Genomic DNA, 26,219 nt, shown 5'->3' on the forward strand with positions numbered 1-26,219 from the left:
GGTGAGCAAGCACAACTCAATTAAGACTTTCACTATCATCTTTCTCCACATGTAAAAACCTATAGGGTGAGGTTTTTGTATCTCTTCTTTCCCCCACGAACCTGCCTTTAAAATCACTCTCAAGCTCAGCTCTGGATACTCGATAGATATAGTGAGCAAGGTGTCAAGAATAAAAACCCTTTGAAATTGCCACGAAGCTTTTGAAGCCTATGTCCCACTACTCAATGCTCTCAGGGTTTTCATCTCTCCCCATCTCTCCTAATTTGCTGAGGAGCTCTCAAGGCTTGGCTGAGCAACTGTAACGAACTCCAAAGAAAAGCATCCAGAGAGAGGAGGACTGCATGTACAGCCAGGCAGGGCATTATTGTGCTGTACTGCATGTGCCGCAAGATGCTTTATGCAAACACACTGCTTGCAATAATTCACAAAGTTGTTGCAGTGCAGCAAAACTTGTCACTCATTTTCTAAGATATCCTTCAATTATTTTACTGCTTGTGAAGTAATGCTGAATGATAGAGGGATTAGAAGGAAGAGATGTGACACCACGGGGGCCTGTTCTGCCTGCTCTATTCCAGAAAGTAGTTGGTTCCCCTACTGTGCTTCTACTTCACTTCTGTGGTTGTGATGGGTTGGGGTGTTCATTTTATATCTGAGTGGATTCGGAGGATGAGGAGGCCACCTACAATCTTCAGCACAGTAGGCAGTGGAAGTCTTCATGAGCAAAAGGAAAGGACTGACAAATAAACACTCAACAGCAGCATGGGCAATGGCAAGATCCGAGATTAGATGTTTTAGCAGGCTGATAAACAGAGTGATACTGTAAAGTGGCACCAGGACAGAAACTGCTGCAATGAGATAGAATTTCAGGCAATGGGCTTGTAAAAATGTGGTCAGATGAAGAAAAGGTGACTTCAATAAAAACCCTTCGATTTACCCAAAAGACGCAGACTTCCATTTGCGACAGGGGTAACTTCTTCTACATGGAGGGGCAATTAGGTTTAGAGGGATCTCTGAGACTTCTACAGGCAAAGAGGTGTGTCGCCTGCAACATAAAGAGAGAAAGACACATTGAAGCGTTTCATAATGCACATTTCATGAAGTTTAAGAAAATACAATTGTATATTTTCATTCACAATTGGACAGAAACTGATGCATGGACAATGACTTCTTTCTTGCGCAGCATGAACTGTGTTGCACTGTATACTAGTGAGGGGGTCCGTTAGCACGCTAACTCCCACTGAGCTGAAAAAGAGATTACCCCTGTCCACTGCCTGCAGCATTTTAATGCCTTTAAATCAAGGCCAGGAACTCTCATATATGCATTATCACAATGGGCTGAATCAGCACACAGAGCTCAGTGCCAGGTGGGGAGCAACAAGAGGAGGAGAAAGAGATAGAAGATAGAGGGAGGCAGGAGATGAGACATGATCAGAATGTACCCAGGCTAAGTGTAAAGTGAGCTAACAACAGAGTATGGAGAACAGATATGAACAGGAAGGAAGCACAAGACAAGAGGAAGCAGATTAAAAATATGTTCTGCTATCTTACTTGTTAGCATCAACGACCTTGCCAGTTCAAATCCCTGAAGTTCCAGTAAATGCAAACAATACATTTTATCATGCCTTAACAAATAAATGACAGTAATGCACATAACAAAGAAACAAACAGTTAAAAGCTGCCCAAAGTGCAGATATTTTAGTACATATTTTAAAAAAGGTAACATTGAGGTCTGTAAAGTGGAAACAAAGTGATGGTGTTTAGTATTTTGCTAAGGAATAAGTGCTGTGTATACCCTATACACTAGCAGTATTCATAGACTCGTGGAAAGCCTACTTGAACCTGTCATGCATAAATTATTTTAAAAAAAAGAAAGACCCAATCTGATGGGAAAAACCAGACCCGACTCGAATAGAACAGAAGATAGCTAGACCCGATCAAAAATGTGTTTGACCCAAACAGACCCGAAAAGAGAGAGAGAACAGACACCGGCAACAGCATGATGCCCTATCAATTAATTCAATCAGTTAACAAGCAGTCGTGGTGGAAAAGAGCAGCAATATAATAATAATAATCCCCCGAGAACGAATGTAAAGCCAAACTTTAATAATTTGTTTATATGCTTTAAAGGCAAATTCATAAAAATAATTAAACCTCCTACTTCCACTTCCTGCACCAACAATAAAACATTCTGTAGCCAACTGCGCGATAGATAGAAAAGACAATGTTCTCACCTGTTTAATGTCTTTGCATGAAATTCCAAAAAGCTGTCATTAATAGCATAAATCTTGTAGGCTAATGAATATCCTAAAATAAACTCAGGGTGAGGTCTTGGTCCCTCAAAACCAAGTGCACCTGTGAAGAGCTTTGCTATACACCTGTCTAAACCCTGTGTCATACATATAACAGTTCATTTTTAATCATTTGAGGATCTTTCAAATCCCAAGAAGAGAAGATTGATATCAATCTAATCTCTGGGCTTTAAAGCTACAATACGCAAGTTCTGGAAATCATGTTAGTGCTAGCATGAGACTTGAAAGCAAATCACCCCCCCCCCATCCCCATCTCCCTACTCCATTACGCTCGCGCCAGGCTTCCACCTACATCCTGGTCGTGTTTGCCGTCTCAGTTAATGCAGGAATCAGGAGCTTGCTAGCTCGTGTCAGCCATAGCAATGTCTTTCAGCACCTAATTCTAGCTTGAAGCCTCCGTGTGAGAGGACTAGTAAGCAAGAAGCATGTTCATGTATTGACTGACAGCCCTGACCTTGACCTTTTTTGATTGGTCATATCTTTGCAGTGCTGTGAGGCTGTTCTGAGAACCTTTGATAGCACCTTTCCACATTAAGATATGTTTTGGAGCATATTTCAACAAAAAAATATATTAGAATAAACTTACATAATGTAGCTTTCAGTAGAGATGGAATCAGGAGATGGTTAGCTATCTAAAATCAACAATCTGATTTCAGAGGGAGTTGTGCAGAAACTATTTCTTGACCAACAACCAGGTGCAGGGGTTGTTCACAGCTTTGCAAAGTCTTGCAGACACAATGAGGTTTCCAGGTACAACATGTCGGTACAAATATGACCTCACACTCCAGAGGGCTAAGCCGCTTGCATGCTAACCTTCCAAGATCATAAATTCTACAGTCATAAATTATTTAAAACTATGTTATTTGCCCTGCCTTCCAAGACAACCCATATGAGTGTTTTCTAATCCGGCACTCCTAACACCACAGCGACATCACTTGTCAGTGCCTTCCCAAACCTTTAGAAAAATGACCATTACAAAAATAACTAACTGAGTGGTTTCTAATCTGCCACTGCTAAAGTTAAGATTTGATAAAGTTTGGGAAGGTGGTTCTCAACATAAGGGTCAGGACTGCTACAAAGAATCACGAGATGAAACTAGTGGTTCATGATATTGGGCAGAAAAAAAAGAATGCATTCTGATCCATCCATACATTTGTTTTCTCTAATTTTTGCCTATTTCTTTTAAAATACTGTACTTTAACCCTCTCAGGACTCTAAAATGTATGGTATTGAAATATTCTGAGAGGGGCAAATCACTATCTGCTCACATCTTATACAAATGTGAGGACATTCTCAGCTTTTGGTCAACTTCATTTCAGGCAGATGCTATACAATTTAGCTGATATTATCCCATGAACAGGGAGCACAGTCCTGGCAAACCTTTAGTGGAAACAAGTCACCCAGAGCAGAGGGGAGGGAGGGGCCAGACATGGTTGTCAGGATGAATGGAGCACTGGCCGTAAATAAACCACCTATACATCTCGTCTTGGTTCCTATTTGCTGCAGCTAGCTGAGTAAGGGAAGAAGCAGCCACTTGTCATTGAACAATCCCCCAGTGAGGACTGGTGACAACTGGTACATTAGATAATGTGCTGCCTCTGAACAACTTTGGCCTGCTCTCTGCTGCTGACCGGTATGGTCTGCTGACAGTACTGAGGTCAGTCCTATACCTTCACAACTCGTCATGACCTCCAACTTCAGCAAACTGCCAGGGAGGGTTACCTTTCAAAGTGCTTTTATGGGTTCCCTAGTGCAAAACTGACACACAGATGCTCACTGTCTTGGTTTTTACTGCTTTGTCACCTTAAGGAGTTAAGGAACATTTAAGGCGGCCTTGATGAACACATAAACCTTCAAGGTGGACAGCCGAGGGAGCATCAACTTCAAGAGGGTTGGTAACAGCTGACATAAAAATGAGCATTAAAGATATTGCTCTAATTAGGCTGAGATAAGAACAAGACGTAACTGTGTGTGAGGAATAACAATGATTTAGCCTTGAAGGGATGATGATTTTGGAGGGGAATAACTGTGGGTTTGGTGTGATCAGACACTCTCGCAAACTGGCACTGGCACTTTGAGCAACCCATCCAAGAGGCACCAGTTACTTTAACATTTTGGGATTTATGAGGAGAGTGCAGTCTAAATGCAGGATAATGTTTAAAAAAAAAAAAAAAAATACTATCACACCATACTTTTTAGATTAAAAAAAGGAAATTTACCCTGTTTCAATGTTATATGAAAGTACTGTTACCTAGTGCACTATTGTATAAGTGATAATATTCAACATTTTAAATTAATAAATTGTATTTTTGTTTGACTACTTTCCACAGATGAGAGATAAAACACAACAACCACAGTCTTATTGTAGAGCACACTGCAGAGCAACTGAATCTGGGGGCCATAGAACCAGCAAAAGAAAATCTTTGGTGCCACCACCGTGTTAGACCAGCTGTCAATACTTTCTGACTTCCCTACTCTGGCTGTGGCACTCAGCCCCAAGAACATTAATTCCTACTAAAGTCATAAATCATTAAAAATGGATCACAAATATAGTTTCATAAAAAAAAAAAAAAAAAGGTCAGTGAATCTGAAACAGCGGGACACTGTAGTTTTCAGCAAGCATTACTCAAACAGGAGGAAAATGTGCATTTTTTGAGGAACATTTTCTGTTGCAGATTAATACACATTTAGTGATCACACATTTGCAGTGGCAGGAAAGTGTATGTGAGACTGAGTCAAAGTGGCCATGTAGCAGCTTGTGCAATGGTGTGGCTCACTGACATATTTTTAGGACAGTAAAGATAGTTTTAAGACAACAATGGAGCTCTGTGGCACAAAGGAGTAAGATATATCAGGGTTTTCGATACACGGACAATACTTTTGAATAGGATCAGTTCATTGTTGGTTTGGGTATTTTCATGGGATATGTTGACTATAAGAAAAATATGGAATTTCACCAGACTTATACTTAAAATACACCAAATGATCACATCACAAAAAATGTCATGTTACCTAACTAAATTCTTCATTGTATAGTTTAGTCTTTTTAAGATATTTAGGAAAAACTTTTAAGTGGAAGCTTTTGCAAGACAGTAAACAGCAAGTAAGGAAAATGAATAGGGCTGCTGCTGCAGTATGTTATGAGAGGCATTTTTAAGGACTTCCAGGAACAATACATTTGAAAGATAAATTTATGTTTAGCCTTCCGCCATCTCTGTGGGTTAAAGAGAGCGACCAAACTGTTTTCAAGCAACAATTTTCTTCCTGTAATGCTGGTTTATTATGGAGTCTCAGAATGAGTCATACATTAATTAATTTCTTCACATTTAATTTTGACAAATATTTCAAAATAATGAGACTTTAATGTGGAATAAACCAAAACATCATAAATTTCCGGAAAAATGGACTTGCAGTGGTGTTAACTCGAATAGCTAAACCTTAATTAACTGCTCATTCAGATTACAACCATTTTTACAGCACTGCCTGTAATCAGGGCCCATCAACAGACAAACCAGTTGACAAAAGCTGGAACAGACCAAGACCAACCTCAAGAGACCCAGGCTATTGGCATGATAATCTCCAACACCGGGGAATATGGAGAGCCATTTCAAATAAAAGTAATTAATATATCATATTGGTGTCACTTAAAAAGTGCTATACTGTAGGCAAGTATTGTAGTTAAAACATTCAAAAATTAATTAAACTTATCAACACAATGTGAAGAAACCACAGTTTTGATGTTATGTCAAAGACATCTCTGTATTGTTTTGCACAGATATCTACTGATGTAAGCATGCTAACCAGCTAGCCCCGGCCCGTCCTGTCTCGTAATACTACTTTGTAAAGAGGCGCTAGTGAGTCACTGTAGCATCCAGTCTGCCCTCCGAGGAGTCAGAGGAGAGGATGAAGAAGCACTGCCCAGACAGCAAGAAACCACGTTCGGCAATTTTAAGCAGTGCTTGACATCAAACTGTTGCTAGTTAATAATCTGAATGTTCGAAATTATTTGATTTGATGTACCATCTTGACTGATAAAAATAAATACACAACCAAACAACCAAAAAATTTTAATTACTTGCTCTGTGAAGCATAAACCTTGGAACTCAATGCAATGTGATGCAGCTTTTGATTAGAAAACATGTCTCAAGGACAAATGAGTTGTGCTCTTTTGCGACCCAGAGCTGCCAGTAATAATCTCTCATCCACAGAGGTGAAGTCCTGAATGGAGATTTCCCACTGCCTGCCATATAAGCTTCCTGTTATCACTGGAGCGCAGGTTCTCTGCTTACATAATGGTAGTCTCTAAACACACTGGCTCCCAAAACTTTTAAACTGTCGGAAGGCTGGCAAAGTGGTTTTCAAGGACTAACTGAGCCTAATAATGGTACTTATACTGGAAAACACACACACGCAGTCATAGTCAGCAAAGTCACACTGTGTCTGCTGTGGTTTTAAGAAATGCCCACTACTACAGTTAATATGAGTTGTCAAAATAAAAAGTTTAGTGTTGTTATGTAAAGCAGAAGTACTTTTACTGTTAACTACTGGAATTAATATAACTAAAAGTGCTAAAATAGAACAAGGATTACTAAGTAGCTCTTTTAGTACCTCTTAGTGCCACTACAGTGTCCTAATTGTAACAATATCCATATATTTACTCTTTACCAAATGATCTATTCAATTTCAGTAAAGCTCTCCAAAGTGGTGACATATTTTCTTGGCAAAAAAAGACTTAATTAGGAGAGAACACCATTTAAAGCTAATTTAAATTAGATTCCTTCCTACACAAACCATAACTGCATGCCACTCTGTAACTCCTATCTTTTGAGTACAGGTTGAATTAGGTGTTACTGATTTTAGCAGTGATGGAAGATCAGATCTTTAACTAAAGTAAAAGTAGTGATACCACAGTGAAGAAAGTCATGCATTCAAAATTTTACTTGACTCGAACAAAAATATTAGCATTGACATACGTACAAGTCAAGAGCCAAAAGTAGAAGTTCTCTAGGCACAACACTTCGGCAAAATGGCTAATTTCAGAATCATATTATATTACTGAATTATAATCATTGATGCCATAATGTGTGGATCAATTATTATACAGTATTTTCTATTAACAATCTGAATCTGCAAAATATATAGTAAATAACTTTTGAAATAAATGTATTGGTCTACAACGACAATATTCATCTCCTTAATGCATTGAAATGTTACTGTTAAGTAGCATAAAATAGAATTACTCAAGTAAAGTACAAGTACCTCAAAACTGTACTTAAGCAGCTTGAGTACTTGAGTAAATGTATTTTGTTACTTTCCACCTTTTAGTGTGCCCAGAGGGAAATACAAGTGCACAATAAAGCTACTCAATAACAGTAATGGAAGTGGTTGTAAGTTGTTATTATAGTTACAGCTATTTTTGGCCACTTCGGTAGAGGGACCCTTTGTGGTGGGCAGAGAATAACCGTGGCATATTGCCCAAAAAGTTTTGGGTAGAATGTTAGCAAACAGTAGCCTATTTGCACATTTAGTAGACATTCATTTGAAGTCATATCACTGGCCTCTTCATAAATGTAAGTCCATTATTCTCCCATCTATTAGCCCTGCTTTGATCTCCACCATCCACTAACAAAAATATCTGCCTCTTAAAATACACAATGTTCAACTTTCTTCATAAGCTAACAGAGAAAGCAATTCGCTAAAAAACAAACTGATTAGCTAAAGGAGGCTGAAAAAAGCTCGGTAGAGCTTCAGACTTGGGTAATATATTTCTACTGGTTTGTCACTATGAGCGACACTTTTCAAATTACATTTACTCATTTAAATAGATGTTAAATTTAAATTGATTAGTGGAGCTTTTATTGTCAGAATGATAGAAAATCTATTTCAGTGCAGTAAAATTTAGGGAATTTTCAATTCAGTAAATCAAAATCCTGTGGAGCCCCAAAGTGTCCAATCTTACATTAATTAAAAAGTAATTATGAGATAGTATAAATGGTTACATGAATAATATGTGCAAAATATATAAATGAAACAATTGAATTAAATAGTTGAAGAAATTATTATTTTATCATTCTTATTTTCATAATAGGGTTTTATAGGAATTTGTTTTTATTTCATATTAGATGTTTTTATTTCAAAATATCCTGTCTGTTTTTATTTCATAATAGCATTTTTCCTGGTGACACTGTTATTTCATGCCACTTTTTATTTCATCATGTCATATTTCATGAGAGTGGTGTTGTCACAGTCACAGCCCCATCACCTTTCAGCCAATCAGATGCCCACTCTCACATGCCTCTTAAGAAAGCAAGCTCAGTAACTGCTTCCAGATCTAAATCAACTATCTACAGTAGCTGCTACTGTGAATAAATAAATTGTCGGTTAATTTATATACAGACAGGTTACATATTAAAGGAAAAACCTGAATAAAAGAGTGGGGAAACAATGAAGGCAGATGCTTCCACACGGATGGACTGCATGGTACAATGAAGCACTTAACATCCAATCATGCTCTGTGGCATGTAGAAAAAATGCTAGGCAGGCCCAGTTGATTCTGATTTTGTATCAAGATGACAAGAGGAAAAGATCTATGTGACTTTGAAAGAGGGTTCATTGTTTGGGCACAGATGGCAGGAGCTTTAGTCACTATAAGACCAGTGACTAAAGTGACATCTGCATGTAGATCAATCGGAAGGCGTCAGTGAATAGGGTCGGAAGTTGTAGTCGACAGGGCACATTTGATGACCGTGATGCTTGCACAGTAGTGCGATATGTAAGGAAATACAGATGAGTAACTCCTTCTCAGGTGACTGGGAATGTCAATGCAGGACATGATCAGTCTGTGTCAGCAAGAACAGTCCGTTGACAAATACATAGGTCATATTATAGTAGGGTTGCAGTGCTTAAGCACTCATTATTATTATGCTCATTACCCCTCATTATAAAGATGAACGCACATTTGAGAGTTCAGTGGTACAAAAACAATAGGCACTGGTCTACAGAGATGTGGAATAAGTGATATGGTCAGATGAGTTCACCATATTCTCGTCATTTGGGCGAGTGCATGTGTGGCGTACACCAAGAGAATGGTACAGGCCTGAATGCTTGACCCCTACAGTGAGGGGATCCGGTGGCTCTGTTTTGCTGCGGGGGGCATTTTGCTGGCATGGTTTGGCTCCTCTTGTCCCCTTAGAGGGAAGGGTCACTGCAAATCAATACGAAGCTGTTCAGAGTGATCACCTTTATCCTATGATGAAAGATTTCTATCCTGATGGGAGTGGTCTCTTCCAGGAAGACAATGCCCTCATGCATAGGGCATGAGGGGTTTGTTGAGAATGAAAATGATATGAATCATATGCTATGACCTTCACAGTCACCAGATCTCAACCCAATTTAACACCTATGAGAGATTTTGGGCGGACGCGTTATGCAGCGCTCTCCACCACCATCATCAAAACACCAAATGAGGGAATATCTGTTGGAAGAATGGTTTTCATCCCTCCAGTAGAGTTCCAGGGATTTGGAGAATAAAGGCCAAGGCACGCTGAAGCTTTTCTGGCAGCACGTGGTGGCCCAATACCTTACTAGGACACTTTAGGTTGTTTTTTTCTTTCATTTGTCACCGCTCTGTAAAATCTGAATTATTTATTCATATGATTCTTTAGTTCATAATGTCTTTTTAAAAATTACTTATATTGAACAATTTCATAAAATCATATCTAGATGCTTCAAACATTAAATAGCTTTCTCTGGCGTTCTCTGCTAAGCACACATTACTCTGGTGTTTCTGCAATGTTTTACCCGGAGATCAACTGTCAATCAAACAGTGACATCTTCTTTGGATTCTCTGTCAGTTTGACTGTGTGTAAGTGGCTGTCTTTTCTTTGCGGTTGCTGAATCGCTGTTTTCTCACATCCGTCACCGACAGGGAATAGCACAATGGACTTTTACTTGAAAATGTCATGGATCAATATTTTGCATCGTAATAGAAAGTGACACCTCCGGAAAATCACTGATGGAGACAGTGAACAGATATGCTATTATGTCTCTACATGTTAGTGTAGTATTACTGTATGTAGTATGCATAGGTTGAAAATTACATGTCCTGTCTCACAGTGCAAGCTCCGGAGCAGTGAACACAGGTTGTGTCAGTGAGTTATTCACTTCCAGGGTCATGTATCAGTGTAGCCACACAGACTGTGCACAAAAACAATCATCTCCATTTGGTTTCCTGAGGGAGGGGGGAGTCAGGTTTCAGGGGTTACAGTGTTGGTGAGGAGTCAATACCGAACACTCCCTCTCTTAATCAGCACAGTACAACAAGGTCAGTTCCGGAAACATAGTCATGGATCTGCTGCAGCATCACCACTTCAGCTCCATCCATCAGGGCTCGCTGCAAACCGAAAGCAGCTTCCAGACAAGGAAGAGATAAACACAAACACAGGGAGTGTCGGAGCCTTGCTACAACACACAGTGCTAAGCTAGTGAGGGTGAGAACTATTTTTCTGTTGAAACAAATCCCAAGGACAAAACAACCCCAACTTTTACTTCCTCCTGATGGATAAGTGTGTACTTCCGTCGGTTATGTAACAGACTCTGCCATGTAACATACTTCTCAAAAAGCAGTTTTAAGTGGTTTTGCTTTATGTAATGCAGATATCCTAATCTTTCTCTTTTCGCTCGATGGGCTGAATTTTGCCCCAGAGTCTGTAAATTTATTTGCTCATGGTCTTACTCAAAAAAGAGAGGGACATAATTGTCAAATCTTGGATATCCTAAGCTATTGTTTTCCATAGTTGTCTATGAATGTTATGTTATTTTCTTCTATTATTCCCGGAAAAATCTAGGAACAACAAGCCCTTGCTCTTACACAAACACTCTTAGAGGGAATTGTCAAGGCCTGAGAGGTTCATAAAGTTGTCTTACACTGATTATGACAAGATTTTCTCCACAGAAGAAAATTAAACAATGTAATATAAGTGGTGATCTGAGAGAATTAATCAGTGTTTGACAATATCACTTTGACAGAATCCAATTAACCTTTGCTGCTTCAGTATGAGGCCTTTGGAAATTGGCTTTGCTGTAGTGCCCCTCCCTCTATCAGTCTCTCCATCTCATTTCTCTCATCAGCATCGCTTCAATGAAGTCTAGAGGGAGAGGTACTTATAAGATTCAATTGTAAAGACAAAAATGTAATTTTTGATGGTGTCCACTGACAAGCTCATACACCATGTAATGAATCTTGACTACAAAAAAAAAAAAATAAAAAATAGAGGCTACTTCACGATTAATTATTGCAGTTTATCACACCATTGCGTGCTGAGTGCTGGGATCTGTGTTACAGCGAAGGCTTTGTGTTCAACTGGGCCACTTCGCTGCGCTGTGCATTGCCACCACCACCACAGGCATTGTCTAATAGGCTCAGTGAACGACTTCACAGCACATTCATGGCCTACAACTCCTTATCCCCCAGGATCAGATCAAGGAATGGCAAAAACAAACACAGGCCTTGTAACACATAAGTATAATCAGGAACGTGGGTCCATCTGGCTGTGCAATTCTTGAAGGCATTGACTAACATACTGGGGGGAAACACTGAACAAAAAGTATGTAGCAAAGCCTCAATGGCTAATTCTTCTTCTTTTTCTGTCGATCATGTTCGCAGAGCTCCACCTTTGTGTTTTGTGGACTGTTGCAAGAACATGAAAAACTCTCTCTGAGGCAACAAATTAAGACCTCCAAGAGCCCTCAGTCTTTGGTAAGGCGCCATATAAGGCTATTCTGTTTTATAAAATATATCTATATACTACTAAATTGCTTCTGGTGGAAACCTAACTGCTGCATGAATTGCGGTCACTGGCAAGATTTTTTTCAAATCTAGAAAATTGTGATATTCTTTGGGCTCAGCACAGTGGCAGCCAGCCAATAGAGGGCACGTGTCCCACCAGCCACAAAGCTTAAGTCAGAGTCAGCAAGCTTAATACATTTTCATTGAACATTTGAACAGAGCAAATTAATTAGTGTTACTTTTTAAGTATTTTTACATGACATCAAGTGAAGTTATATAGAAGGAAATTAACAGCAGAAATGAGTTCTCTTTGTATTCTCTTTCTTAATGGGCACCATCCCTACTGCTATACACACTAATTCAACACCGGCTTCTTCCTGACCCAACCTCCATGTAATACAAGTAAATGGGTGTAAAATAATGCAGAAGACAGTGCCCTATGTCCAATATAACAATGGGATTCATGAATGATGAGCTGAGTAGCCAATCAGAAACCCAAATAAGGGCAATAACTGTAGCTTACACTAGTTCTGCTCAAGAACTCATAGCTCTCTCTTTCTTTTAGCGACTTTCTCGCTAGTCCCACAGTTGTTTAAATACTATTCAGATACGTTAGTTACTTTAGCTTAGTTGTTAGCGATAGCTTCTCTCTCTCCCTCTCACTCTCCTGCTATCTCTTGATCAGTGTGTCTTGCGGTTAGTTATTCCTATGCCTCCTTTAGTGATAATGGCACATGAATATATGTCGTTTATTTGCTGGGATGGAGGCGAGGCTCAGTGAATTGGAAGCGTGGCTTTGCACCATGGAAACTGTAGTTAGCCAGCCCCCAGTAGCCGATGCAAGCGATAGCTCCTCCTCTCCCACTGGCAGCTCCCGAGCAGCTGGGAAGCCAGGGTGCCAGTGACAGCCCAAAGGAAGCAAAGCCCTAAGCAGAGGCCCACGGTTTACCGCCAACCAGTTCATGTTTCAAACAGATACTTTCCACTCAGCGACACACATGCTGAGAAACAAAGTCTGATTATTGCCAGCTCTATCTTCAGAAATGTGAAGTTAGTGAAACTGGCGTACGTGGTCAAACTTGTGCCAGGGGCCAAAGTGGGTGACATAGAATCCTATTTAAACTGCTGGCTAAGGATAAATGTAAATATAGTAAAATTGTTAATCATGTTGGTGGTTACGTCAATCAGACGTCACTAACATTAATGTTAAGTCGGTGTGTACGTATGAAAAGACAACTTCGGACTCAGTAGTTTTCTCTTGGCCCCTGTTAAATCTGACCAGCGATGACATGCATAGCTGTATATGTCATTGTTGAACTGCTGGCTGTTGAGGTGGTGTCCAGCAACTGATGTGAGATTTATAGATAATTGGCAGACTTCCTGGGAAAGACCTGGTCTGATTAGGAGAGAAGGCATACATACAACATTGGATGGAGCAGCTCTCATACCTAATAATATGAGTTGATTAGTAGACCAAAACCATGATGAGCCAGAGTTGAGACCAAAAGGCAGAGTTGCTTCACTTCTCTGCCCCTTCTATTAGAACAGTTACCCACCCAAAACCTCAAAGAGACTATGTCTGCCCCCCAACTATTTAAATGAATTAAGGTAAACCGAAGAGGAGTTAGCCTTGGGCCACACTGCTTAACTCACCTGTGTGTGACAGCTACCTTGTTGAACTGCTGCAGCTCGCAAGCATTTGTGTGTCCACACGACAGCGCTGCTGTGGCATTGGGTTTGTCTTTGATAATGGCCATCGAGAGAGAGAGAGAGAGAGAGAGAGAGAGAGAGAGAGAGAGAGAGAGAGGAGGCAGACATCCTCTCCATGTTTAAGAGTAGGATTAAAACCTTCCTTTTTGATAAAGCTTACAGTTAGGGCTGGCTCAGGCTTGGCTTGAACCACCCCCTAGTTATGCTGCTATAGGCCTAGAATGCCGGTGGAATTCCTTTGATGCACTGAGCTCCTCTCTCCTCCTCTCCCTCTCCATCTGTACGCATTCATATCCCATTAAAGCCTGTTACTAACTTGGCTTCATCTCTCTCCCATAGTTTTGTGCTTTCTTGTCTTTCTCCTCTCTCCTCCTGTCGCTTTCTGCAGGTATTTCTGCCTCCAGAGCTGCAGTCTGGATCTGTGATATCAAGCCACCTACTGCCTCCATGATCCTGCTCAACACCCACTGTTACAAATATTATTATTATTATTATCAATATTATTACTATTACTATATACACTACAGTGTCAGCGTCTGTCCTGCCATGCAAGCTCTCCCTTTTACACAGAGATTGATTGGGCTCTGTGTCTACTTCTGCTGCCGGCAGAAAAATGATTTCCATCTTCGTACATTTAATACAGAACGGCAAGGCGGAATAAAGACGCAAAATTCCCACCTTGAACACGCTGTATAAAAGAGGCTTCTGTCTCTCTCTCTTCCCTCCCCCCATCTCTTTTCCTATCTCAACCCAATTGGTCGAGGCAGATGGCAGCCCTCCCTGAGTTTTTCCTTGCCACTGCTGCCAGGTGCTTGCTAACGGTGGAATGTTGGGTCACTGTAAATAATAAAGTACAGAGTACGTTCTAGACCTGCTCTATATGAAAAGTGCCCTGAGATAATTTCTGTTATGATTTGGCGCTATATAAATAAAAATGACTTGACTTGACTAGCTTATTGTTTGTGGAGCAGAGATTTTTTTAGTCACTCTATGCTACTTTTCCAAGAAATAAAGTTACATGAAGTCTAATATTTGTCTTATCAACAAGGGGGACACCTTGCAGGAGTTTGAGATCAAACTTTATTCAACTTCTTCCTGTTTACATCTAGTCATACTACAGCAGCCTCGTAGAACACACCTACATATTGCCATTACCACAATATTACTTATTGCAAAGTCCACTGGTCCAGTCTAGCAGATGGTGACAATGTGACAAAAAAGGAGTGATAGTTCCATGAGTTACAGCAATGTAAAAGTGCAATTGTGCATATTTACATTGCTGTAACTATCACAGAAGCAGTAACACATGTGCCAGCAAAGGAAGAATTGGACTAGCAAGCATTCAAGGACGTAAACAATTCACAAAAGTGCAGCATTCAAAATCCTACTTCGGTAAAAAATAAAATAAATAAGAGAAAGATAAACTATAAAATAGTATTCTCTGCAAAATGTACATCATTAGTATTCATAGTATTAAAAGTAGCATTTTACTGTTGTAACTGTTGGAGGTAGAGCTAGTTTTAACCACTTTGTATACAGTTAGCTAGTGTAGTTGATCGGCTCCCAATCATGGTGTCAGGGCCCTATGAAGGGTCAAAGGATAAATCTGATGGGAGATAATTGATGAGAAAAGAAGCTAAAACAAAGTTCTGCTACATAAATTTGGATTCATTTTTCAGACTTGACTTTTCTCTTTCATTTTTTGGGATTTATTGGAGAGTTTTACCTCCTTGGGCTTCAAACAGTTATATAAATATAAAGAAATTATAGTTTTTGAGGGGAAATGCCTCTTTATTAAAACTGGTAATAACGCATAAGCAGCTGCAACTTGACAAGGAGACACTGGTACACACAGATTTTTTGTAAGGGATCAGGTGCCAAAATGGTTGGGAACCACCAGTTTAATGTACAACAGTGTGTTTTATTTTACAAGCTTATCATACGCATTTTATGTCCGATTTTAATCTGAAAAGTAACTATATATATTTAATGAATTAATACTAATTTCCCTCTGAAATGTAGTAGTAGAAGTAGTAGTAGAAGTATAAAATATCATGAAATGGAAACACTCAACCAGTGGCAGCGCAAGTGATTTTCTTTTGCTGATGCTATGGGGTTGCTCGACTTCTCTGAAATTTAGGTTTTCCCATAAATGTGCTGGTCATCACAGTTCAATGTCTATTACAACACCTGCGACGCACATGCACACATGCGCACGCAAACACGCACGTATGCAGTGGCCACTCCGCGACTCATTTTGTGTTAAACACAAGGCGAGAAATTCAGCTCAAGGGATATAGATATAGCCCTGATGTAATATGAATAAGCATCGCATAGAGATAACTATAAGGAGTCTGAAATTGTGTCTCAACCACCAAATGAATTAAACTTATAATAGGCAACAGAGGAAAAAAATCATGCACTTACCATTAGACATCTTCACAAAAAAACAATGCGTCTGTTGTTGTGGTCGAGTGCAAAGGCATCAATGATTTTGTTGCTGTCCAGGGCCCTAGTTCTGTCAGTGGTTATTGCCAACAGTGCCATTTTACTGGTTTGAGAATCCCCACTGCTGTTCTTCCAGTAGTTTTCAAATGACACAGACAAAAAAAACTTTCACATCAGCTTACTGATGTGACAGGAAGTGTCAGAGAGATGCATATCAGTTTGTAAAAGTCTATAAATGCATCTTTGTATGTCCTCATGAGGGATAGGAACTCCTTAGTGCTGGTGATAGTATGTCCCTGTTCTTTTCTTTGCAGTAGTGGGCAAGCCTGGTAGAGCTCTGCAGGCAGGTTTTCCCTCACTGATTCCATAATGACGGGCCATGGGAAGAGACATATTAACATTACCTTTATCGGACCTATTAGGTTCACAATCACTGTCGTTTCCAGGTTTTGACTGAGTCTCCACACATGGACGTTTATGGAGTAAAAAACAATCCATTATGATACACCCACTTTGCTAATGCGAAGTTACCGAAAAATTGCACTATGGCAAACAGGAACTGGAAGTAAGGTCAAAAGTTCAATGCATGCTGTGCCCATTGGCCAAATCAGATTATCTGTGTTTGCTTTATGTTTTTTTAGACTGGTTAAATTGGTTTGTTTTATTCATGTATTTTTTCTTTTTTTTAAATGATAAATTAATAAATTATCTAATTATAGCATTCACACATTAAAAATTAACTAGACCACAGACATTTCCCGGGGGTGCTAGGGGCAGTGCTATGGCTATCATAGGGGTAGCTACAGCACCCCAAGCCCCTCCCCGATGCTGCCTATTTATGCAAGTAATGTACAAGTACTTCAAAACTGTGCAGTACTTGAGGAAATGTACTTGGTTACATCCCACCACTGCACAGAAGTCAGGATGGATGGGTGGGCATACAAAGACCGGGGTTTATGTCCTGCATCCTATGTGTTGTTAGGTGTAGTCTACTAAAAACACTTCTTTAAAGTTAGGAAAAGAATGTTGCCTAAACAATCTTAAAAATCATAATGATCATAAAAATGTTAATCGTGTATTAGATGGATAATTAAATTAGAAAGGATAATTTAGGATATTAACATCAAACATTTTGCTACAGTATGTGAAGTACGAACATTCTGCATTGGTATTGAACATTTTGCAGATATGTTATATATAAATGTTTCTTTATTTTATTATGCTATTATGTTAATTTAATTTATTATGTTTACTTTCCTGAATTAGGGTCGAATAAAGCTACCAAATGTTCATCCATAATCATCATGGTTAACATAGCCAGCAATAATGACAACGTCCTTCATTTTGCTCATCACTGAACTAAACAACAAGCATTTCTGTTTACGTACTGTGTTTTCCTTCACATCACATAAATATTAAAATTTTGGCTGTCTGAAAGCATTAAGGACTTATGGTAGCTTCACAAAATCAATTTCTCCTCTTTACTTTGCAAATGTATGCAGCTCAGGAACCTAATAAGATCTTAGTCTTTCTAGTGAGAACCTTTAGTGTATGAGAAGTTTCTATCATATATTGTACATAACTTTATCACTGTGATTAGCACTGATAAAGAGCAGATCTAAATGCACCTTTTTTTCCTTTAGCCCTAGGACATTTTCTAATGCAGGTGTGTTGGTGCAGACCACGTGAAGGCACATAGCCACTGGCCACTACAGCCCAGTTAACCTTGGCATTCTCCCTCTCACAAACTGCCATGTCAGCATACAAAAAACTGGGTTTCTCCCAGTGGAACAACATTACAGCTGGTAGGATTTTAAACTGAATGCAACACATCAGCCAGAGTGGGCTGATGAGCAGCCAACATGCCTGGTTCAGCTCTCACCCATGGGACGAGGAGACAGCCAGAAGGCAGAAGGGGAAGGAAAGGTTGAAGGTAAAGCTATTGACAGCACACCTCGCCTTCTAAATGACACACCTGGAACACCAGAGTCCTGTGGGACCATACAACACAACATTGTGGAACCAAGGGCGGAGATACTCACATTAACCACTAATACTGTACTGTAGGCCATGTGTACATAAGTTCTACACACAAAAACATGATGGGTGCCCTTGTCTAAGGACAAACTAATATAATTGCTGATATGTTAGACCAATATTGGTCTTAACATTTCTATCAATTATCATATCAGCCAAACATTGTTCTCTTACATAAAATCAGTTTAACTCTTAAAACTTGACTGACTTAACATATCTTTTCTACTGTATTTATTGGTCTAATTTAATAAAATTGTATTTAATAACATATTATTCTGAGATTCATTGAAGAGGTTTGATGAGTAGTGACAGTTTAAATTAAGGCCTTTTCAACTTAACAAGATAAAAATTCTAAGAAGACCACTGGAATATTTCAAATGTTTTGGCTAGAAAATGATTGAAATTTTGTGATACTGAAAGGTGGCACAAAATATTAGCTTCTAGAGTCTAGAGTGCATCAACTGTTTTTGGCCATGTGGAAGCAGCCTAACAGGTTTAAAACACAGCATCTGATGTATTATCACTGTATAAATTTGTTACAGAGAAAACAGAGAAAAAAAGAGAATATAATTGCCGATTGATGCATTCAGCTGATACAACATTAGCGTTTATTTCATTTCATTTGGTGTTCATTTGGAGTTGTGTGTGGTGAACCGATGAGTCCAATATTTACTCTCCTTTTAGCTCTGGTTTTCTCTCCACCAACTCCTCGCAGAATTATCTCGCTCTTTAGCTGCTAAATCCTCATCTTTGTTCACATGGTAGTTCCTAACTGAACTTTGGTTCTGGGCAGCACACAGTGTTTCTATCAGACCTTGCTTGCTGGAAAAAGCTTGCTGCTGTGACGAATTGATAAGAGCAGAATTTGTGAGATGTGAAACCAAATCAATGACCTAAAAGAGGCTAGAACACACTGGATAGCTCAGTTGAGTGATAATTCTTTGTAAGTTCATCACTAGAATCCACACCTTTCACATTATACATAATTATCTAGTCCATTGTTAATGCAAAAAACATTAGCGCAGCTTTAAAAAACCTAAATACAATGTTTTAAACAGAGGATCTACATTTCTATTAGCACATTCAAGTCTGAGACAGAGGACAAAAAAGTTAAAAGGCACAAACACAAGAAATGGCCTCCATCACACAACACGTGTAGCTTGGATTTCGTGGATGTTAATGTCTGTTGCAAACAAAAGACAAAAATGCCTCCCTGAAAGTGTGCTAAAGCAATTAAGCAACTTGGGCTTGAAAAGCCGGTGTAATATATATTATTGCTGTTACAGGAAACTTTAAGATAACTTTGAATGAATCCATTTCCAAACCTCAGCATGTAGAAACATTGAAGGTTTCATAATGCTAAGCCTTTTGACTGCAGGTCATATCTGCATGCATTATTAGTGATGTTGCAATTTTACTTTCCCAACAAAGACAACAAACAAAATTAAAGTTTGTTACTCGGGGCTCTCATTAAATTTCCATGAAGAGGCAGCAGGAGGTTTGGAGAGCCTTATGTGAAAGCAATGAGAGAGGGAGCTCAGTGTCAAAAGTAAAATGAAGGAATAAGGGAGCAGCCTCATTTCCATATAGCGCATAACAGAAATGATGTGAAACTATTTGTCTTGTTGAGTAATGTCGCAACAAAAACCTGCTCAACAGACTGGAGGCTGCGCATGGATAGGAAAATTTTAACAGTACAGTGCAATTACAACTTTCTACACTAGCAGTTTTGGAAAGAGTGCTGAAACACTGGTATCCTGGTAGAGTATCACCAAATATAGCAACGCATTTAAAGAACCTTTTATGTTTCTATAGTTGTGTTGCTGCAGGTACCACAAGATTCCAGTTTGAGTAATCCATGAGTTTTGGGTCTTATCAGACCCCAAAACCCTGCATAGCTGTTTATGAGAACTCTGGAAAATTATCACAATTGCAATCATTTGATTCTCCAATTTGAAAGTCATGAGCCAGGTTAAACTTTTTTTGCAGCATTACATTTTGGCCGGAGCCCTTTGCGTTCAGATCCTTGCTGCGCCATCACAGTGTTCACCATGAAAGAATGACGAGGACTAATGTTAGTTTGAATACGGGCCTGCTGAAGTAGGGGCACAGTACTGTTATTTTGATAGTGGCATTAGACAACATGTTACATCAACCTAGAAATGTCTAGAAAATTAACTGTCATCAGCCACATGATAGGAAAGGATTAATATTTGCTTATTGATCTTCCTACTTTAATGGTGCATAGCTTCAGTTCAGCCCGAGCACTTAAGTTGTGTTTACATTAGCTGATTTGCTCCAGACCCCTTAATTCTCTCCTTCATCTTCAGTTTGTTCAGTTATTCAAATAGTTCTGGTGCTGCTCTCACTGACAGCTGGTATGACCAGCTGGAGTATAATTCAACCAATTAGAGCTTTGTAGGCAGATTAACAATGGGTCACCATCAACCAACATAGCTAGCTAGCTACCTATATGTAGCTACATCCATGAAAAATAGGTACAGTTAGTGTGCGTAATGCCTGGTGGCAATTGGGTGTTCCTTCCTACCTGGTGCTCCATTGTTATGCTTAAGTCTTACACAGACTCAATATGCAATTTATAAGATTTCATGTATGCAGGCCAAGGCAAGCAACTAGACCATATACGTTTGGCACTGACAGTACCAAGCCTAATGTAGTTAACAATAAGGCCAGTCACACAATTACACAACCATGCAACAACTATGCCCTGCAACAGATTCCACACAGCACATTTGCCTCTCTCTCTAACCCAACACAAATGCACACAGGCACACACTCAAAGTGGACACACACACAGTTTCGCTGTACAACTTTTCACCTTATGCACAGCAGGTCTATCACAATTCAGTCATAGCAAACATATAGAGATTGAAAAATATATATATTTTATATTATATCTCATCTTAAAAAAGAATCGACCACAGAGTTCTTGATTTGGCTTCTTCTCATTGTTGTCCTGTACCCAAGAATTGGAGAAATGATGTCCTGATTTAATACAGGTTCTCACGACAAGTGCTGGATCACAGTTTCCAGTCTCTAAACTGCTCCACAGCCTCCCTAGCTGGTCCCCCTAGTGATTTAGCTAGGCTGTGTACTGCTTGTTCGTCATACAAAGTTAATGCCCCCCTGCTCTCCTGGCCAAAAGTGCTTATCAAGAGCCTTGAGCTTCTAGAAAAAGGTTGACTCTGGTAAGCGCTTGGTTAGACTGGCAAACCACCGATTCATAAAAGCGAGGCTTGTTTATTTCCCCCCTACCTCCTGTCAGCTCTAAAAAAAAAAAGCTTTAAAAAGGCCTGATGAGACACACTGTTTAGCCTTCTTCATTGATTTCCCACCAGATGTCCTCATGGCTGTCAAAACATTGCCAGTTTGTTGGATGTGGAGACATGAATCTACAAGCGTCACTTCTCTTCTCTGCAGCTTGAGAGATGGACTCATAAGTTCATGCAGGATGTCTTTCATGATGCCCAAATCTTCGACACATCCTAAGTGGGTTAGGCAATTCTGAATTTGTATTGAAGCAATCTGGCATTTGTGGTAGACTGGTGTATTCTGATTCAGCTTTTTAGAAGTGAATCTAAAGTTAGCAAGTAATGAACTTTGCTTTCTCTTCAGCATATTTTCAGTCCATATTAAAAATCCACTGCTTTTCAGGTTGTGCGGCGGGTACGTTAGGTTTTCGAAACTACACAACATTTGGATTGTGCAACAGTGCCACCCGTGGAAGGAGACCTTACCAGAAACAACTGGGTAGTCAATGGCAATATAAGAAAAAACACCACAACAATAATTTTTCTGTATTCATGTTTATGAATAAATGTTCTGCATAATGGATACTGGACATAATAAGATTTTAAAATACATTATAGCGAAAATTGCAAGTGACAAATAATTTTTAGAGAATATTTTAGGAACCTCCCCAAAATTTTGCAGTTTGGCTTTCAGCGGCTCTCAAGTCTCAGTCAAGGGTATTGTATTTCACACCCTGGCAACAGAAAAAGGCCAACAAGCTTGGATTGACTCAGCTATTGTATAAGGTGTCAATTTAAAAATTAATTTGGGCAGAAATTATGATTATTTTTAGACACAATATCAGGCTGAATGAAAGAAATTAAACAAAATGGCAAATCAGTCTGATTATCAGGCTATGAATCAGCTGCTTCACTCATGATTCACAATAACTGGCACATTCATCCGCTTTTTGGCTATCAGCTGAGTGGGATCATCCAGTCATATTCATGCCGGTGTAAAGTGCTGCCATTATAACTTGACATTTCTTATGTTATTCGCTACCATCCTCGCCTCCTCCTTATGTCTTGAAATGTTTGGTAGAAGTGGCTTGACTAAGATTTAATGCTCATATATGTGTTTATTAAGTGGGTTTAGTTCTCCCACCTGAATTCTTGCTTGGATTCTTTGATATCTCCCTAAAAGAGCAGAGCCTTTTCCATCAAATTTAACTGCATAACCATTTGGTGTAAATTCCTTGATGTAAATGTCTCTGACTGAAATAAAAAAATACAAACTCAAATAAAGACTAAGTGTCTGTAAATTATCTACTTCCCAGCTGCAGACCAACTAAAAAAAAATATTTTAATGGAGCATATTTATTGCTTCTCACTGTACAAAACTACCAACATCTCCCTTCTGGTAAGTATTTAAAAGCAGCTTGTATATTTGTCCACCCTTAGGAAGGAAACCTGCAGTGCCATCATTGTGCCAGTCTAGTGTATATATTTAAAACCTACATAGCTGATAAAACTGTCAGAGTGGCAGGTAAAATTTTATAATTTTACTAATTTCTGTGGCCAATGAATAAAAAGATAATTTTCCTGTCAGCAGAGAGAGAGAATTTGAAGACCCAGTCACCAGTATGCTGTCCTATGGTTTCATCAAAACACCAGTACAGTAAAAAAAAAGATCTTATCCAGGACCTCTCCATAAGACATTGTTGACAAAATTGAGTCTGGGTGTCTCACACAGGGGTCGGCAGTGGAGACATGTGAAATGTAACAGTACACCTAACAGTCATCTCTCAGGAGCTGGGGGTGATTACCATAAGCCACCACACATTGAGCCCCACAACCTCTTCCATATCCCACTCTATTCGCTGCATAAGTGGAGCTACTGTTCAGTGCTGAAGTAATTCCATTTCTCCAGCTCTATGAAGTTCTTTCTGTTATTGCACTGAAGGCTGTTACACAGCTTCAATATCCTTCCAAAGCATAAGCTCATGAAAGTTTACCCTTGACCTGATAAAGAGAGAGAGGCTTTACTATGTCAACAATTCAATCCTGTGATTCTTTTCCATTTCATAGGCTGATGGAATCTTCTTTCACTGTGGTTTCACAATGGCTGGGTCTTCACAGAATTATACTCTCTCGGCACAAAGCCTTAAGTCTCTGCAGGGTGAATGTAATATCAGCAACAGTTATGGATGACCACTAATATACTTCATCAAGCTTATAGCGTATCTAGATCTATACAGTAGCTTCCCATGGGGCTTTTTTGTATTATTGGTTCCTGTGATCACTTCTCTAAATAAAAATTACATAAATTCAATACACAGAGGCCTTATGCAATTTATATTTATTTTTAATATATTTTTTTGTGTTTTATTGACCCATCCATCCATCTTAAGCTCCTCCTAATGCAAGTTTGTCGCTCTATGCTACATCACCTAACTTCCTCCTTTACGGCTGCTGGAGGGCCCCTAACAATAAAACTTAACTATGAGCCATAATAAGCTGCTTGCATAGACAACCTATGGGGGTTGTTTTTTACAGGACAGACTTGGATGGATAAGAATCAAAACATCTTTTGCTTTACTAAGATTTAATTCTCACAACTTTATATGTATATATAAATGTGGATAGATAGAAGCCTCTATATAGATACATTATATTCATATAATAGTCTCAACATAACTTCAATACAGAGATTTTTAATATCACTATCTAAAGAAAATGATCATGTATTCCTCAAACCACCTTGCTTTTATGAATAAAAATGTATCAACCACTTGGCCACGTCAGGTTTGACTGAAACAGTGACATTTTTTGGATTGAAGCAGATGATAAATAATTGGGCCAATATTGGTATCAAAAGTGCTGGGTGGATTGACAATTTAGATAATTGATTTTGAAAAATTGTTTATTTAAACCATTTATCAAGACAAAATTCCAAAGATTCTCCGGTTCCAGCTTTTCAAACGTGGGGGATTTGTGATTTTATTCTGTTTTATATGATTGCAAAAATAATATCTTTGGGTTTTGGAAGCAAAAGAAGAAATCTGAAGATGTCACTTTGGGTTCTGGGAACTTGTGATCTGTATTCTTCACTATTTCATAGAATTTGATATACTAGATTGTTAATTGACAACATAATTGATAGATTACTTGATAATGGAAATGATTCTAGCCCTAAATTTCTATTAAAAAACTACTGAACCCGAGATAAGATTTTATAAATTAAAAAAATACATTTGAAATGAAAACAACTTTAAAAAGCAACACTGCAGTGTGCAATCAATCTGCGGAACTTTCATATTAGAGGTAATACACTACACTACTATCTGGCTGATATTTTTGGAAAAACTGGTCTATCTCCGGCTTTTCATTTATCTCACTGATAAGTCCACTTCTACCTGCTATCACACCTTCAGCCACGCACCGTTTCAGCACCGTGAAGCTGGAGCATCTATCACTTTGATTAAAGTGTTGTGCTGCCCCGTGATTGACTTGGAAAGAACAAGGTGTCCACAGTGTCTAACTCCAGTGTCTCAGTGGGATGGGCCTTAATTTCCTCGCTTCAGACATCTCACTTTGTCTCAGGACACCAAGCAGTGTCCCTGCCACATGAGGGAGACAAGAATACTCAGAGCCATCACAAGAGCCATCTGTCAGCTAATACATGGTTTGTCTGACACTCCTAAAAATCACCACTGATGGTTTTGAAGATTTAAATGGATTTGGTGATTCAGATCTCAGTTTTCGTATTGACTATGATGATATCTTATCCAGCTGGCATGAACACCTGGATGACTGGATTGTAATCATACAATGAAAAAACACATCAAGTCCAGGTGTAAATGAATGCAAGATGCATTAAGGAGTTGATTATGCAAACTTCCTGCTGAAAAGGTCAAAGATGCACTTGGCCACAATCATTACAAAGTTTGATGCGTTGAATTTTTCATGTAGATATAAAAGCAAAACAACGCAGAAATAGAACTCTTCATGCAGATCGAACCAGAGGAAACAAGAAAATCAGGAGGCAGAAACATCATTCTTATAGTGACTGGTAAAATACTGCTATATAATCTGGATTTTAGCAAACTAAAGCAAGGTTGAAAATCTATGTTCACAGAGATGCATGTAATTGCCAGATGTAAACATAATCTAGCCACAATAGCTGTGAACATAGTCTGATTACAAGGTGCAATGCATCATTTATACTCCTTTTACAGTATTTGTACTCTCTGCTATTTGTCATTCTGTAGAAAAAGCTTTCTGTCCTTGTCCTTGTTTGCACACCCAGATCTGGTTGTTGAGATATAATTTGGTCCATAATTTTTGTAATTTTGCCTCTGTACACCACCACAATGGATTTGAATGTATAAAAATGGATGTAATTCGTACACGGTTAATGCAATGTTTTTGTTAAACCCCTTAAATTAAAGCTTAAAGTCTACACGTCACTTCATTTCAAATCCATTGTGGTGGTGTAAAGAGGCAAAATTATGAAAATTGTATCACTGTTCAAATACTTATGTACCTAACTGTAAGAATGGTTTCCTTATAATTATGTGTGCTTCTGGTCTGGGGCTGTTTTTCATTCTTTAAGATGAGCACCTTAGTTCCACTTCAAGGAAATCTTAATGCTACTTAATACTAGAACATAATGAT

At 38.9% G+C, this 26,219-nt stretch overlaps 1 protein-coding gene across 3 annotated transcripts in view; it reads right to left on the minus strand.

The window, feature by feature from the left end:
• iqsec1b (IQ motif and Sec7 domain ArfGEF 1b) overlaps positions 1-26,219 on the minus strand; it is a 207,579-nt gene that overhangs the window by 133,715 nt on the left and 47,645 nt on the right. The window contains exon 2 of one of the 3 annotated variants that reach the window (XM_040159454.1): positions 935-1,042. The exons of the other annotated variants lie outside the window; for them this stretch is intronic. Within the exon in view, the coding sequence (XP_040015388.1) occupies positions 935-1,042 (108 nt within the window). The remainder of the gene's footprint in view (positions 1-934; positions 1,043-26,219) is intronic. 3 annotated transcript variants of the gene reach the window in all.

Source organism: Xiphias gladius, chromosome 21, assembly GCF_016859285.1.
Source record: "Xiphias gladius isolate SHS-SW01 ecotype Sanya breed wild chromosome 21, ASM1685928v1, whole genome shotgun sequence".
Lineage (NCBI taxonomy): Eukaryota > Metazoa > Chordata > Actinopteri > Istiophoriformes > Xiphiidae > Xiphias > Xiphias gladius.